We start from the raw sequence: 17,560 nt of genomic DNA on the forward strand, positions 1-17,560 counted from the left end.
TTGGACTATATCTAGATGAGAGAGTTAAAAAGAAATAAAGCATAAAACCAGCTGTTTGAGATTTAGAACTACACATGTGGTTTTAATGTTACAATTGCTGCTTCTAGCTATTCACCCAGAAATATCTGAAATCTTGAGTTTATTTCAAAATGCTGATCTTAGGGTGTTGGGCACACGCAGAATACCAAAGATGGTAGCTTTAGTTTTCTTCTAAAGGGTGTCTGTTGACAACATTTAGGCACTGGCTTCGTTTATATTTGACTCTTGAGTAAACTTTGAAGGGTGGCAAATATATGATATAGTTTTATTTGAATATTTAGAACTCTTAGAATAGCTATTCTAATAATACTGTATTTGTCAAGTACACCGAGGGAGTCCTTGTATTTTTAATTGCAGTTCATTTCCATGTTAGTTACTTCACTATAAAAATTAGTTTAAGTAATGTTTACGTTTTCCATTACAGGGATTCTATTTACTAAATCTTTTACTAAAATATCTATGAAGCAGTAGTCCGAATTCAGAAAGACAAACAATTTTGGGAGGTAATACACTAATGTTAAATGTGATGTCAGTGGCAGCCTCAGATGTGGTGGGCAGTGTATATATCCATTTTACTCTTTAAATAGAAGGAAAAATTACTTTTTATGTGTGTAGTAATTACTTCCATGGCAGTGATTATTCCAATAACCAGTTAAGTTCATAGAAAATGTAATGACATTAATTAAGACAAAATATGGAAAATGATTATTCAGAAGAGAATATAGAATTGTAATAAAGTTATATCTTAAAAATATAAATAATTGTATGTGACGTCTAAAGAACAGGCAATAAAAGGAAAAAAGTAGATAGTTTCTACTACATAAAAATAAAAATAAAATTGTGCAGCAAAGGACATAATCAACAGAGTGAAAAGGCAACCCACAACATGGAAGCAAATACTTACAAATCATATGTCTAATATGGGGTTAATAACCAGAATATATAAAGAGCTCCTACAACTCAACAACAGCAACCAAAACCAAATTTTTAAAAATGGGCAAGATTTAAATAGATATTTCTCCAAAGAAATACAAAGATATACAAATGGCTAATAAGCACATGAAGATGTTCAACATCACTAATCCTTAGGGAAGTGAAAATTAAAACCATAATAAGATACCACCTCACACCCATTAGGAGGGTTGCTATTAAAAAAACAAAAAAAAACCCATGGAAAATAATGTTGATGAGGATGTGGAGAAATTGAACTGTTGTGCATTGTTGCTGGGAATGTAAAATGGTTTAGCTGCTATCAAAGAGTATGGTGGTTCCTAAGAAAATTAAAAATATAATTATAATATCCAGCAATTTCATTTCTGGGTATATACTCCAAAGAATTGAAAGTAGGGACTTAAAAGATATTTGTTCATTAATGTTAATAGCAGCATTATTCACAATAGCCAAAAGGTGGGAGCAATCCAAGCATCCATCAAAGGGTGAATGGATAAACAATAAATTGTATAAACATACCATGTAATATTATTCAGCCTTAAAAAGGAAGGAAATTCTGACACATGCTACAACGTAGACAAACCTTGAGGACATGATGAAATAAAGTCACAAAAGAATAAATGGGAGTGTGATTCCACTTTTATGAGGTACCCAGAGTAGTAAAATTTGTAAAAACATATAGTAGAATTATGGTTGCCAGGGGCAGGGCAAGGGAGAAATGTGGAATTACAGAGTTTCAGTTTTGCAAAATGAAAAGTTATGGATAGTAGTGATTCTTACACAACCATGTGGAGGTATTTGGTATCACTGAAATATATAATAGTAAATTTTCTGTTAGGTGTATTTTGCCAGAATGAAAAAACAATAAAAATACATACAAATTATTGTGAATAGTGTGTCTTTAAACTTTTTTAAAGAAGAGAAAATGTAAGTTATAAGAGGCTGTATGGAAATTGATAATTAGTAATTAATCTGAAAATATATTCAGAGTTCTTTCATATACATTAGATATATATTGATATATTATGTATAATTGTATATATAATCAATGTCCAGTTACAGTCAGCCCTCTGAACCTACAGGTTTTGTATCCACAGATTCAACCAACGTTGGGTTGAAAATATTCAGGGGAAAAACCCAGAAAGTTTCAAAAAGCAAAATTTGAATTTGCTACTTGCTGAGCACTATGTTAAATCCACTCAATTGAAGTGGTGTGTAGACATACACTGCTGTAGCTCATATGCAAATATAGACTACCTGCAAGTACTATGCCATTTTATATTAGGGATTTGAGCACCCAAATATTTTAGTATCCTTGGAGATCCTGGAGTCAATCTGCTGTTGATACCAAGGGACAACTCTATACGATTATGCATAATGTAAAAATCTTTGGTGATGAGAATTTCCTGGAGGTATAATGAAAGGAATTATATAATAAGCTTAATTCAAATATTTTGTTCTGTTGCAGATCTGTGGTCACTTGTTCCCATGGTTTCGAGGCGCAATGAGTCACTCTGGCTCTCGGAAACTTTGGCTCTGGGTGGCATTGCTCCTGCTTCCTGCTTCTATGTCCGTGACAGTCAGGGACACGCCAGGTATCCAGGCTACCTCTTCTTACAGTCACCAAGTGTTATTTATCATTTCTAAACTATTTTTTTTAATCATGAAAATGAATCTTGTTAAAGTTGAAGAGGCTATGGGTTAAATTTTACCAGGACAAAATAAATAATAATTGTTCCCCCCATTGACTTTCATGTTGAACATTGAGAGTTTCTAAAATTACCTGATTTTTTTCCCTATGCATATTATATTATTCTAAATGTCATTTTCTTTCCATCATTGATATTTACAAATATAAATATATTTGTGTTCATCTCTTTGTATGTGTATTTCTCCCTTTCTCCTTTAAGTTGTGTTATTCGAGTTATTCAAATTATAAGTACAGAAACTCATCACCAGTTAGGATTAACTGGGGACGTATCTAATCTTAATTAGGAAAAAGTGAAAAACAGAATACGAGATATAAAAGGAAATGTCATTTAATTATACAACAGTTTTGTAGTATCTCAGGTGGGGTGAACAGAAATTTTTAAATAAGTAATATTTATTTGCAATTGTTAGATTATTGACCTCATAAATATTTCCAAAAGGCTTCAAGGCAATTTGAAACATTTACTTCCACCTCTGACTTTTATAAATGATTATGTGGCTAACTTGGAAGACTTTTCTTGAACACTGAGTATGTATAAGTTTTTGATTTAGATGTACCTCATAATTAAAAGTTGAACTAGATACATTGAAAAAGCCATTTGCTAAGCAAAAAGAAACTTCAACTCTTTCTTTCTATGCACATAATTACGTATCACTTATTCTGATGATGATCACATGTGATAATATACTGAGTCTGAGTCTCATTGTGCTTATTCTTTTTTTTTTTTTAATCCTCACTTGAGAATATTTTTTCCCCCTTGATTTTTAGAGAGAGTGGAGGGAGGGGACAAAGAGGGAGAGAGAGAGAGCACGTGTGCATGTGTGTGTGTGTGTGTGTGTGTGAGAGAGAGAGAGAGAGAGAGAGACATTGATGTGAGAGGGACATATTGATTGGTTTCCTTGAACTTGTAACCCAGGCACATGCCCTTGACAGGGAATCGAACTCATGACCTTTTGGTGCAAGGGTTGATGCTCTAACCAATGAGCACATTGGCCAGGGCTCTTTGTGTTTATTATTTTGAATGTGTCCTTTAATAATTTTTTCCAAACAGGTATAAATACACTCTAGTAGAGACTTTTGAGTTTGAAACACACATAAAATAAACACAGTCTCTTATGAAGGTATAACAAGTCTCAATCTCTCAGAGTATTATGTAAGTTTTTATGCTTTTTTTTTTTTTTAACTAATTTGGCAGGAGATACATTTCCTAAAATAATCCACAGGACATTTTGTGTATTCTACCACTGTATAAATGACATCCTGTGACTGTCATACTTTTTTCGGGGGAAACATTTTAGTGAGAAAGAAATCAGGAGTGACTCAATGCCAAAAAGAAGTACATGGAGCAGGGGACTTTATTCTGATAACATTGTTTTTCTGTGTTTCATGTCTCTTCCTTTTAAGAGTGTTAGTAGGCAATGCAAATTGCAAGTTAATCAGAGAGCATAAGACTGTTTTGGTTAGAAAGGAAAATGAATCTTTGATTAGTAGGACAGTTTTTAGACGCATGCTAGTGTGGAATACGTGTTTGATGATAGTAATGACTTAAGGGCTCTACATAAATGGTTTTCCAATTTTAGTATGAGCAGGTATCATTGGGGGTATTGATTTGCAAGCCCACTCTCAGAGATTTCCATCATGCAATACAGCCTGGGGTGGGATTCAGTCATTTACATCTGTAACAAGTTCCCTAGGTAAATCTAATGCAGCATATCTGAGGAAAATACTTACAGAAACACTCACCTTAGCATAATTGACATTTTTTTTCTCTCAGTTGGTTTCCTTGCATCTTATACTACTGGGTTCCTTTTATTCTTCTTCTTCTTATTCTTATTATTTTTATTTTTTAATCCTCACGAGGGATATTCTTTTCATTGATTTTTAGAGAGAGTGAAAAGGAGGGAGAGAGGGAGCAGAGAGAGAGAGAAACATAGATGTGAGAGAAACACATCTATTGGTTGCCTCCCACATACGCCCTGACTGGGGCCAGCAATCAAACCTGCAACCCAGGTACGTGCCGTTGACCAAGAATCAAGCCCTCGACCCTTCAGTGCATGGGCTGGGCTGACGCTCAAACCACTGAGTGACACCGGCCAGGGCCTGGGTTCCTTTTATTTTATTTTATTTTATCTTGTTATTTTTTGCCTTTAGTAACTTTTTTTTTATTGTGATAAGAACATTTACATGTGATCTACCCTCTTCACAAATGTCAAAGTGTGCAATACAGTGCTGCTGACGATGGGCACAGTGTAGGACAGCAGATCTCTGGAACTTAATCATCTTGCGTAACTGAAATTTCCCCAGCTTGGGATTCCCCTGAATGTTTGCTTCTGTGGCTTTGGTATCTCAATTCTTTTTATCAAGTTATAGCGTATTAGGACAACCGAAATGTATGTACACTAGTCCATTAACTTGTCAAGTTAATATTTCTGGAAATGTTTCCTAAGAGTGTGAATTAAAAATTAATCTGAACTCTAACAAGATTCACAGAACATGAAATACTAAAGGAAATTAAGAACAACACGAAGAGTTGACTTTTATCATGCCATTAGGTGGACGGTGCTCAAGAAGTAACGCATACTCAGCATGCCATGGAAATTGCTTCACTTCAAGTATCATTCGCATTCATTAAAATGTCAGCACAGCTCTGTCATGAGGATTGTTGAAGACGATGACTGGCTAGGCATGGTCTGACGGGCTGCTCTTCTGGTGTCTTGTGTAACTGGTTCACAGCACGGCTTCCCATTTTAGTTTCCTCATGTGCAGACCTGCACGTGTGGTCACTAACCATTTACCGGAGGGAAGTGATTACATCTAAAAATAAAATATAACCAATCTGAGGGAGAGGGTAGGGTTTCAGCTCTGGAGTCTGGGAAGTTGTCAACAGTCTACTGTTAAACCTAAATATATGAAGGATAAATTGAGTCTTTTAATTGCTTTACTTTAACTCTATGGTATATGTAACAGTTACTTGGGCTATTGTCCCAGCTGGGACAGAATTCAAGAGTAAATCAGAGAGCTTTAGTAGCAACTTGAATTTTAAAATCATGAGGCTATTAAGAGTTTACTTCATATTTTTCATCAATTGTACTATTATGCTGAGTTCTGAGATAAGGCATGTTTGCATATTTTCATGCTACAGATGAACTTTGAATGTGGCAGTTTCAGGTTAGTTGTCAAACCGGGTAGGGAAGAGAATTGTATTAAAAATTATTCAGTTTGTAGATAATCTCAAAACTTACTATACTCAGTTACTTAAAACTTTCTTCTGTGATAGCAACTTAACATACCAAATAATGAAAGATTTCTCTTTTTTCTTACTTTCTTTTAAGACAAAGTATTGAATTATCATCACAAGTAACAAAAATCAGAAAGCCAGAATAAGGAAAAGCAGCAAATAAAAAGGGATATGATAGAATGCCATCTAAATCATAATTTTTCTTTTGCTTAGGTAAAACTTAAGGTTAAGTGTCTAGAGAGAATTGATTGTATATTTAGGCCCCAAACTATACACATAAACACTTTTAAACTAGTTTTATATCAATTACAAGAAAAAGAAAAATTCTGAAATTTGGCTTTTACCAGTTGACAAACACTGCACTCTGAAATTCAGAACAGAAAGTATGCTGCCATGGAGAGAATATTATTTTGTGTTTTCAGGAATTCCTCGTGTTCAGTTTGATACCATGTAAGCATGGTACTACTGACTGCACTTTCTAACTCCTAAATGAAGGAAGCGTCACAAATTGCTCAGTGAAGGCCTCACTCCTAACCAATGTTCTTCTTCGCAGGAATAGCTTTGGATACAAAATAAGCAGTGAAGATTCTGTGACCTTTTATGATCTCTCTGTTAAAATAACTTTGTTCCCCTCACCCTCTTTTTTCTTGCTTGGTTACTTTTCCATATAATTTTTGTTATGTTCTGGTCCAATGTGCTTTGCCTATTTTTGTTAACCAATGTTTTTCTCCCAACGTAGGACACCCTGCAGTCCTTTATCAGACTTACCAACAAAGTTTAAAGGGAACAGGGGGCCTGAGAGCAACTAGTAACCATGAAACGAAAAGGCCTGCTTCCCTTTCTCTCCAACAGGAATTCGGTTTTAGTTTTTTGTTTTGTTTTTTAATGCAAACCGTCCAAAGGCTCCTATTTTGATCCATGTATGAAAGGAAAACAAACCATGTCTCTGTCTGTGATAAATTGCTGCTCTTCATCTTCCCATCATTTTATTATTTTTTCCCTTTTTGTTGGATTTATTGGGGTGACTCTAGTTAACAATATTTCACAGAATTCAGGTGTATAATTCTACAACACATCCTCTGTACACTGTACTCTGAGTTCACAACCCCAAGTCAAGCCTCCGTCCATCACCATTTATACCCCTAAACCCTCCTGCACCTCACCCCCACCCCACTGGCAATCACCACACTGTTGTCCAAGAGTTTCTCTTTTCATCTTCTTATCTTGAGGCACACAAATGCTGTGTCATGAGTTTTGTCACTAAAGGTAAACACTTTTCTTTAATACTGGTAGATTTTCTTAATAATGTTAGGGGAAAAAAAAAAGAGCTTGAGAGTCATCTACAAAACTAGACAGATTTTAATTTTACAGGTAATAATTCCATACTATAGTATTTATATTCCCAAGGATATGAAGAAATAAGAAAAACAAAGCAGGAAAAATGGACAAGAAAAGAGAAATGTTACAATGTCTCAGGAGACAGCACGTCCCCTCTTCCCTCAGGTCTCTGTGGCCTTAAATACGGTTTATATGTCAGTCGCTCCCCGTGTACTTCACAGCCTCGACCTCTCTCTTCAGTTCCATACCCGTATCTCTAGCTGCCTGTTCGATAACTTCTTTTGAATTTTTTTTAATTGTTGAAGGTATTACAGATGTCCCCCTTTTCCCCCATTGACCCCCTCCTTCCTGTTCCTGCACCCCTCCTACCTTCCCCAGACTAATGTCCGTGTCATTTGACTTTTTTAATGGCACCTCAAACTTAACATTTCTAACTCCTCCTCTCTCTCACCGCAGATTAATTTACTCCTGGTCAAATCTTCTTTTCTTCCTCTAGTGGGATTCCTTTCAGTAAACTAAATTTTTACCTAGATAAGCAAGCCAACTCTCCCCACTCCTTACATGAACATCACATCCTGCTGATTCTTGTATCTCAGCCCCTTCCCATTTCAGTCTCCACTGTCACCTCTTGGATCCATACTCCCATCATTTCAGACCTCAGACTATGGACATGTAAGTAGGGTTGCAATATAAAATACAGGACACCCAGTTAATTTTGAAGGTCAGATAAATGAAAATTTTTTACCGTAATTATGTTCTAGATATTGTGTAGGGTATACTCATACTAAAAATATTTTTTATTATTTATCTGACCTTCAAATTTAATGAGGCGTCCAGTATTTTCATTTGCTCTGTCTGGTAATCCTACATGATGTGAACGGAGGAGAGGTGGTTTTGTTAGCTAAAGTGGCCAGAGAAAGCTGCCCTCCTGTGGGGACATGTGAGCAGAGACAGGAAGAGTGAGAGAGTGCGGCATGCAAACACCTGGAAAGCAGCACGCACCAAGGCCCTGAGGCAGGAGCATGCTCAGCTTGTGGGAGAAACAACAAGAAAGGCCAAGAGACTGGAGTCGAGTGAGTGAGGAGGAGGAGGAGGTGAGGGGCACATTCTACTGAGAAACAGATCTGTGCTTTCCGTGTTGTCAAATCTGATTTGAAAGCCTGTGAGGTCAAAGGCTACTCCTTGGACTCTGGTAAATTTATCAAAATAATCAGTACTGCCCTGTGAGACCTCCTGGGAGGTGGTCAACCCTTGCCCTCCAGGACTGTTACCAGATATCATGTGAATGGATAGGTTTCTGAATTTATATCTTTCAGTAACAAATCTTCCCGGAAGACATTTCAACAAGTCTTAATTCCCAGTTAATTGAAAATTGTTATTCTATATTATTCATAATACATAGTTATTTAAGTACAAATGTGTGGAAATATGTACACCTTAGCAAAGTTAAAAGATAAATTATCTTTTATTCGTCTCCCCCTAGACGAACTATATATTTTATTTCCCTGCAGTCAGTAAAGTGGTATACAAATAGCTTAAGTAATACTAAGAACCCTTAACAAACTATAAAGAGTGTAATAGAACATGTTTACGTCTATTTTTCATGATGCCTCTAATTTAACTTTCCCCTTTATAGTGCCTTTCCCCCATCCAGACTTTTCCTCAGGCCAGAGAGAGTGACTGGTCCATTTTCAGCATGAGCATCAGCAACACTCACAAATCTTTCATATATTAAATCAGTTGGAAAAAAAAATAAAAAATTAAAGAATAGATTTTAACTGGTCTAGGTTTTTTAGCTTTCTAAGAGGGAATTCAGCATGCCTTCAGTGAATACTCTATTAAACTGAAAACTTATTTGAGTGGGTATAAAAAAATACCTGAACAGTGATAGGAAAAATTTGTTTGAAAGACATGAACTCTAATCTCAATAGTACTAGAATGCTTAGTAGTACAATAGAAGGCCAAGCCAGCAGGTGAGAACATAGTAGAAGGATTTAGAGATTAAGAGGAAAAGTGATTTTTTTTTTTTAAAGCACATGTTTCAAACTGAGAGTGGGAACAGAATGCATTTCTTCTAAAGAATGAGGAGAGTTTTATAGGTACTGTATCACATTGTTTAGAACGTGGCTTTGAGGTGCAATGTTCAATACAGAGAAAAAAAAAGTTGGACAGTAGGAAACTTGTGTGGTATTTCAACTTTGCCTCTGAGTGGCTGGCTATGTGATCTGGGGGAAAGTCACATGACTTCTCTTGAATGCTTTGTTCTTAGATGCTCAAAATTCTGATTTTTAGAGGCAGAGAAGGATAAAAATCCTTTTAAAATGTATTTATTTGTTGTGGGTGATCTTGATAAAATCTAGATAACCTACTCAAATATGACTTAGCTGCCTTCCTTTGTGTTGCTCTGCCCCCTTGCAGTACCCTTCCAACCCTTTAAACTTCCAGGTCCTTCCAGCACAGTTAGGAAGAAAGTGGTCTGTCAATCACTAACAGCATTTCAGCATGCATTTATTAAGGACATTTGCATTTTCTCTTCAACAGGTCTGTTGATTAGGGGTTTCTAGCAATGCACCTTGTGGTGGTGAAATTTTAGAAATTACTTTTGAGAGGGTCCAGAGAGCCTTTGAAGTGACACTGCTCTGTCATTCTCCTGTCTCCTGACAGGGCGTCAGGATATTTGGGTCTCATCAGTGGTTCTTTTTTTTTTTTTTTTTAATCCTAACTTGAGGACATTTTTTCAATATTTTGTTCAGATAGAGTGGGAGAGAGAGAAAGAAACATTGATGTGAAAGGGACACATCGAGTGGCTGTCACCCACACTACCCAACCAGGGCCAGGACAAACTGCAACCAAGGTACGTGCCCTTAGTGGGAACTGAACCCGTGTCCTTCTGGACCACAGGCCAACACTCCAACCGCTGAGCCAAACTGGCCAGGGCTCATCAGTGGCTCTTTAAGGCACATGTACATGTACCCAAAAAGGGTGCTTTATGTTAAAATGCATGTGTCGGTACTTAAATTAACACATTCCACTTGTGATAGTCACTTCCACTGCCTTGTCACTTTTATGAAATGGGTCCCTAAAATTCATGCATTCAGATGATTGAGCCTTGAACCGTACCACCCAAATAGTTAACATTTAGTTTTCATTTATTTTGTTTAGCATTTTACAATAAACCACATGTTCTAAAGATATGAAACTGTGTTTGATTTTCATAAACTAATGACTTCGGTGGAGAAATACTTTCATAAGTATTGCTAGAAATGTTGAATACCATTCATTTCAAAGTGACAGGTTTATTACTTTGACATATATTCATTAAGTCCTTGGAAGAATTTAAATAAGATATATACTATTTCCAACTTGGCAGTGGGCCAGCATGCCTTCCCTTCGTTACCAAAGTGTCAGAGTAGAAAGTCTATTTCTACTGTCTTGAGATTTGTTTTGCTAGTCATCTACTGGGACTTCCCTATAAATTTGAAAATAATTTAAATTTACTCTTATTTTATAGCCACATAGTCATTCATTATGAAAATTTGGTCTGAATTTTTTGTTTTGTTTTGTTTTAGAAGAATCATTTTTTGGTTAAAGTATTTTCTCACAGACATTCCGTTTCTCTCATTTTGTTAAGATATTACACACAGTGAGATAAACAGATCTTACATGTGGAATGCAATGGATTTGTATAGGTGTGTTTATATATCCGTGTAACTGCTACTCAGATAAAAATATAGAACATTTACAGAACCCCAGATTTTCCTGCATTGGCTTCCATTCGACACCCCTCAAAGGTAACCATTACTCTGACATAGATTAGTTGTACAATTGCTTGAACATCATAAAAATGGAATTATGTAGTATGTGTTCTTTTGGGACTGGTATTTTTTTTTCACTTAGTATTATATCTGTGAGATTCATCCAGGTTGTTGCACATATCAGTAGTTCATTCTTTTTTATTGCTATGCAGCTTTTCATTGTACATATCAAAATTTATTCATTTTCTCTTAACAATGAATTTTTGGGTTGTTTCCAGTTTTAGATTGTTATGAGTAATGCCACAATGAATATTCTCTTCTAAAAGGGCCATTTACACTAATTTTTTGGAATTTGATATAGGAAAGTGCTCATTGCTCCACATCCCCATCAACACTTAGTGATGTCAGTTCTTTAATTTTTAGCCATTTAGTTGTATATCATTGTCGTTTCTCATTTCTCTTGGATAATTGAATATCTAGTTACAGAGTTCAGGTATATTTAGCTTTAGTAAATGCTGCCAAATAGTTTGCTGAAGTGGTTGTACTATTTCCACTCCCTCAAGTGATATAGGAAAGTGCTCATTGCTCCACATCCCCATCAACACTTAGTGATGTCAGTTCTTTAATTTTTAGCCATTTAGTTGTATATCATTGTCGTTTTCACTTTGCATTTCCTTGATTACTAATGATGTTGTAATATGATGGTTGACAATTTAGATATGTTTTGTGAAATGCTCGAGTTATTTATTTTTTGAGCATTTTCAAAATTGGGTTTCAATCTTTTTCTTATTGATTTGTGAAAGTTCTTTGTATATTCTGGATATGATACTTTTGGGTGTGTATTACAATAATCCGTGGTTCCTAGACTGTGGCCTGCTTTTTTGCTCTTTTATGTTGTTTTTTGATTAAGATTTTAATTTTAATGAAGTCTATTTTGTCAGTCTTTTATAATTAATGCTTTCTGTGTTCCTTTTAAGAAATATTTGCTATCCCAGGTTCATGAAGATTTTAGGTTTTTCTTAGTCCTTTATTGTACTACCTTTAAAAGTTAGGTCTAAGATCATCTCTAAGTAATTTCTGTGCATGATGTGAGGTAAGGGCCATAGTTCAGTGTTTTCTTATATAGAGATCCAGTTGACTCTGAACCATTTATTGAAAAGACAGTCCTTTTCTCACTGTCTAACAGTGGCCCTTTTGTAGTAAATATTAGGAGACCAGATGTGCACAGGTCTGTTTTTAGACACTTTGCTTCATTTATTTATTTATCTATATGTGCACCAACAAATACCATGTTATAAAAATTCCTAATATCTGACCATGTAAGTTTTCTAGTTTATTCTTCTTCGATTTTTGCCTTAGCTATTTTAGTTTTTTTTTTTTTGTAGTTTGATATAAATTTGAGAATCAGCTTGTCAGTTCACACACACACACACACACACACACACACACATTCATATACTCTCTCTCTCTCTCACACACACACACACACACACACACACACACCCTGTTCAGATTTTAATTGGTATTGCATTGAATCTGGAAATAAGTTGATAATTGACATCTTAACAATATTGAATCTTCCGATCTACACACTTGATTAATTTCTTCAGTTATTTAGAAATTTAATGTTTCTCAGCAACATTCTCTATATTTTGGTGCAGAGACCTTGATGAGATGCTTTGTGTTTATGAAAACTATTATGAATTCAGATTTAACAATTGGTAATGTTTACAAAATGTCCAGTTTTACTATTATATAGGACCTGCAGTTATGTTTAGATCTCTGAGGTAGGAATTTCCAAAGTAGCTCACTAAAGTAATCTCCACAATTATTTTGTGCTACAATTTCATTTATGTGCATTGAAGCATTTGATTAAGTGGTAGCAGTATTTAGAGTCTGATTTATTCTCCTGGTTAAATATACTAAGATGATGCCCTGTCACTACCTTTGAATTTTGTGATGTATTTGTCAAAGGGCTCAGGAACTAGGTAGTTGAACTGGAGAATCAGTAGTTTCCACTTTCCACAGAGCAGGAGATCAGTTTGGTCTTAAGCAATTTCTCTCCCCTCTATATTCAAAAAATTTAGGTCATTAAACCTAAACATGAATTTTAGATGTGGAGAATTAAGGTTGTGATTGCATGATGCCAAAATATATACTAAATTTAGTTTAGGAAGCTCTCTACACTTGTAGAAGTTACCTTGGTATATTCTAAAAATTGGCTGCAATTTTGTCTGAATTATGAGTTGACTATTACATTCCCAGAATCTAGTCAGAATCACATTTAAACATACCCAGATAATAAAAAATTATTGTGTGCATGTCCATTCGTGTATGAGTGTATTGTGGTAGTATTGACTGTATAAATTTGCTCTGAGGGGAGACAAACTATATCTTCTATTTCTTTATGTGCCTTAGTACATACTACTTTCTAAATGAATTTTATACTTTTTTTTTTTTATTATAGGCCACTTTTGTACAGCAGAAGCCTTCAGTTGTTTGCTTTTTAATTTCATTTTATAACTTCTATCTATGTTGCTGCCTTAGTTCAGAAATACCATGATGGTATTGGGCTGGGTGGCCTAAACATCAGACATTATTTTACACAGTTCAGGAGGCTGGGAAGTCCAAGTTCAGGGCACTAGCCTGGTGAACGCCCTCTTTCTGGTTTTCTTACATGGCAGAGAGAGGGAAACAGCTCCTGTCTCTCCATCCCCTTACAAAGAAGGACATCAATCCCATCATGGAGGCCCCACCCCTATGATCTCCTAAGGCCCCACCTCCGAATACCATCACATTATGGATTAAAGCCTCAACATATGAATTTTGATGGACCCAATCAATACATATCAATCTCCTTCTGTTTTAAAGTTTAGTGTGACCTGACACCAATATCTGAATTAAAGTCATGTTGAAATAAACAGTGTGGATTGTGGGGGGAGGGGCAGGGAGGGAGGTTAGTGACGGTGGAAAAAGGAGTAGAGGGGATAAATGGTGATGGAAAAAATAAAATTAAAATAAAATAAATATAACAGTTCACTTGTTTTAATATTGGAATGTACTTTGAATATGAAAATTTAATGATGCTAAAGCTAGCTAATTTCCTAGTGTCAAGTATATTGGAACAATTAGAATGTTGGAATAATAATGATAATAATAATAGTAATAATAGCTAATACAAGCATTTACTGCGTACCAGGTATTGAGCACATCACATGCATAAACAACTACTTGTAATCTTCACAAACACACTATTATGTAGGTACTTTTCTTATCCTCATTTTACAGAAATTCAATAAAATTGAACTTATTTCCATTTTTAAAATATGTTTCTATTTATTTTTTTAGAGGAAAAGAAGGAAGAGAGAGATAGAAACATCTATATGAGAGAAAAATATCGATGGGCTGCCTCCTGCATGCCCCCCACTGGGGATGGAGCCCGCAACCCAGGCATGTTACCTGACTGCGAATCAAACTGGGACCTCTCAGTCTGTGGGGTGATGCTCAATCCACTGAGCCACACCAGCCATTATTCCCATTTTTAAGTTTCTAATTATATTGTGTGAATTCAATTTATTTGAAAAAATTCATAAGAAATGTAGTGAAATCCTCAACTTTTTTTTTAAATAGATAAACAATGTCCTGTACTGAGAACAGAGGGGCATCAGTTTATACAAGACAACAGAGATAAGCTTGAAGTTTCAGGTAAGCATTATAATCCTTTGCAAAGAAACATGTTGTATAAAATTATCACCAAACATGTAATCTGCAGGTGATTTCTTAACAGTGTAGTTTAGGATGATGGCATTAATGTAAAAAATTAAAAGTAATGAAGATGGATGGTGTAGAAAATATGCTGAAAATAGAGTTCTATATTGTTTTGAATACCAATAACAATTCAGCTTTTTGGAGAGAAAAAAAAGGTTATTTAAAAATATGGAAATTGTATACATTGTAGAAATTTTGAAAAGAAAAGAAAGTTTATGAGAAAGAAGATCTCACTACATTACCCCACATCAACATATATTTTTTCTAAAGCATATTTTTTTAAAGGTTGCTTAGGTTTCAATTGAATGGCAGTAATATTTTAAACTTATTCTCTGCCTTCAGTCATCAGAGCTGCTACTGATTATTTACTTAGGATAATTCTCTAGGTCAAAGAAAATTGATACTTTCATCTTTTGAAATATATTATATCCTTCTACATCCTAAAAGGAGAAAAATTACATCAAGAAATTTTACTGATCCCAAGCAGCAGGACTTTAGTTTAAATAAATCAGTGCATAGATAAGGACAACAACAAAAAAATCTTATTAAAAAATCAATATCCTTTTGCGTTTCCTAAAGTTAATAAAACTGCTGGATTAAATAATTTGTCACATTTTACAGGTTTTGATCTAGGAGAGAGCTTTTCTTTGCGACATGCACTTTGTGAAGGTGATAAAACCTGTTTCAAATTGGGAAGTGCGCTTCTTATGAAAGATACTATGTAAGTAAAATAATTTCTCTTTATATTGTAATAATACCACATAAACTACTTTCTGAAGAGATTGCAAATAATTTGTTAAAAAATAAATAAAACATCTCACTACTGTCATACTTGAATGCTGTGGTAAATGTTCTGCATATATATTTGTTGTCTTTAATAATCCTTGCGATCTGACCTTGCTCTGTGGTGTAAATACCACTTACATGTGCAGGTAGAGGCATAATCTTTAGAGAATAGTAAATACATTTGTTTCTTGAAGAAGTATTTTTATTTAAAGTAGACATGACCAAAATTATATTTTAAAATGTAAACTTGAAACCATAAGGCACAGTGTAGACTTGGAAACAAAATGCTTATATTTATTATATTTATTTCTACATGCTTTAGGCAGATAAATAAGCTTCATGAGCAATTAAAATAAAAGAACATGGCCCTTGGGTATTCATTTTATATATTGTGTAAATAGTAAAGAAAAACTCTTTTTCAGTTTTATTTTTGGTCTTGATACTCATTTCATTTCAAAATGGTTTTACCACAGGTTTCCTTTGTTATCTTTATTATTCTTTATCTGCTGATAAACCTGGGATTAAAAAAAAAGAATCAATTGCCATTTAAATACTGACAATTGATCAACAACTCTTCAGGGTCATAATAATTCCTCATATGGTTGACTATATGTAACTGGAGGATGCATACATAGTAGTTTAGAAAGCTTGAGTCCAGGAAGTCAGATATAGCATATATGGTCACGATATTTACAGTCTTGGAGTCCAAGATGAACATTTTAGTATACGAATACGCTGCAGTGAATAAAAGCATCAAAATTCTGTTTGGTTTAAAATGCAACACAGCTGTTTTAGTGTGAAAGCATATATGAACATTTTCATTTCCTACTGGGTAGCCTAATAGTTACCAGACAGGGTTGTTGAGAATCTCTGCATTTGAATTCTCAGAGGGAAATAAGCATAATCATCTCTTTGCCTATCCTCAGATGCTCCATATAAACCATGTTTCTAATTCATCTTTTTTTCTTGAGCAAAGTTTCTTTTCGTTCTTCTATTTTGTGATATTTTAGATACTTTTAGTTTAATGATATGGTTTCTTAGAAATAAATTGCTCACTAATTGGTAAAAACAAGAGTGTAAAGGAAGAGAGTAATTTGATATTGGGGTATATAATGGGTGATTGTTAGGCAAGGCACTTCCACAGATGTAACTATAGTGGGTGACTTTTAGGTGGCTTCACAAGTAGGCATGAAACCCTCAGGGCAAAGCAGTCTCATGACTGGATAGTCATGCAGGAAAAAAAAAAAAAAGTCACAATGTATCTCATATATATTTCGCGCGCGCGCGTGTGTGTGTGTGTGTGTGTGTGTGTGTGTTTCTTAACTACTAGGAGATAAATTTAATCAATTAATTTAAGATAGTAAATTCTCTTATAAAAATTAAGATATCTTTTCCTTCACATCCTCTTCTTCATGATTTAAACCCCTGTACTACTGGGCAGGTAGCTAAAGGATTGGAGTGAAAAGCATTTAAACTTCATTGGAACTGTACTTAGCTAATTTTAAGTAGTTATAATGGAAAACTTGTTGCCACATTTAGGCAATGCTGTTCCCTTTGAATAGGTGTGATAATAAATATTAGGTACAATGTGAAACTTATTTTTTGACCTTTGGCTCTAAATCACTGTGCAGTCCCCAGGCGATCGATGTAAGTGAATTTTCTGACTCTGCAAGCAGAACTCTGGTACCTCCACTCCAGGAAACTGGAGGGTATCTGGTTAAGCTGACTAGCAAGTGTCAAGTAGCTTGGCGCATCTCCACTTAATTTCACTAACTTAGCCAAGTATGCTAGGATGCTTCTCCCGCATGATGCCATTTTGATTTTTCAATAAGACTGGAGTAAAGTTGCAGCTATTTATACATTTGTAAATAAGCTGCCTTGCAGAATTAGCATGGGAAAAGTCAGATGCTATCTTATATAAAAAATGGGGATTCTTTCTGTGCCTGAGCTTGTTTTTATTGTTCTGGCATCTTC

The 17,560-nt window shown here is 34.9% G+C and overlaps 1 protein-coding gene across 1 annotated transcript in view; it reads left to right on the forward strand.

Annotated features, from left to right (window-relative positions):
• Positions 1-2,494: 2,494 nt before the first annotated feature.
• The window catches only part of COL19A1 (collagen type XIX alpha 1 chain), a 325,038-nt gene continuing 309,972 nt past the window's right edge, over positions 2,495-17,560 (forward strand). The window contains exons 1-3 of the mRNA XM_036248752.1: positions 2,495-2,585; positions 14,663-14,737; positions 15,422-15,521. Coding sequence (XP_036104645.1) covers positions 2,495-2,585; positions 14,663-14,737; positions 15,422-15,521 — 266 coding nt within the window. The remainder of the gene's footprint in view (positions 2,586-14,662; positions 14,738-15,421; positions 15,522-17,560) is intronic.

This window comes from Molossus molossus, unplaced genomic scaffold (genome assembly GCF_014108415.1).
Source record: "Molossus molossus isolate mMolMol1 unplaced genomic scaffold, mMolMol1.p scaffold_m16_p_8, whole genome shotgun sequence".
Taxonomy (NCBI): domain Eukaryota; kingdom Metazoa; phylum Chordata; class Mammalia; order Chiroptera; family Molossidae; genus Molossus; species Molossus molossus.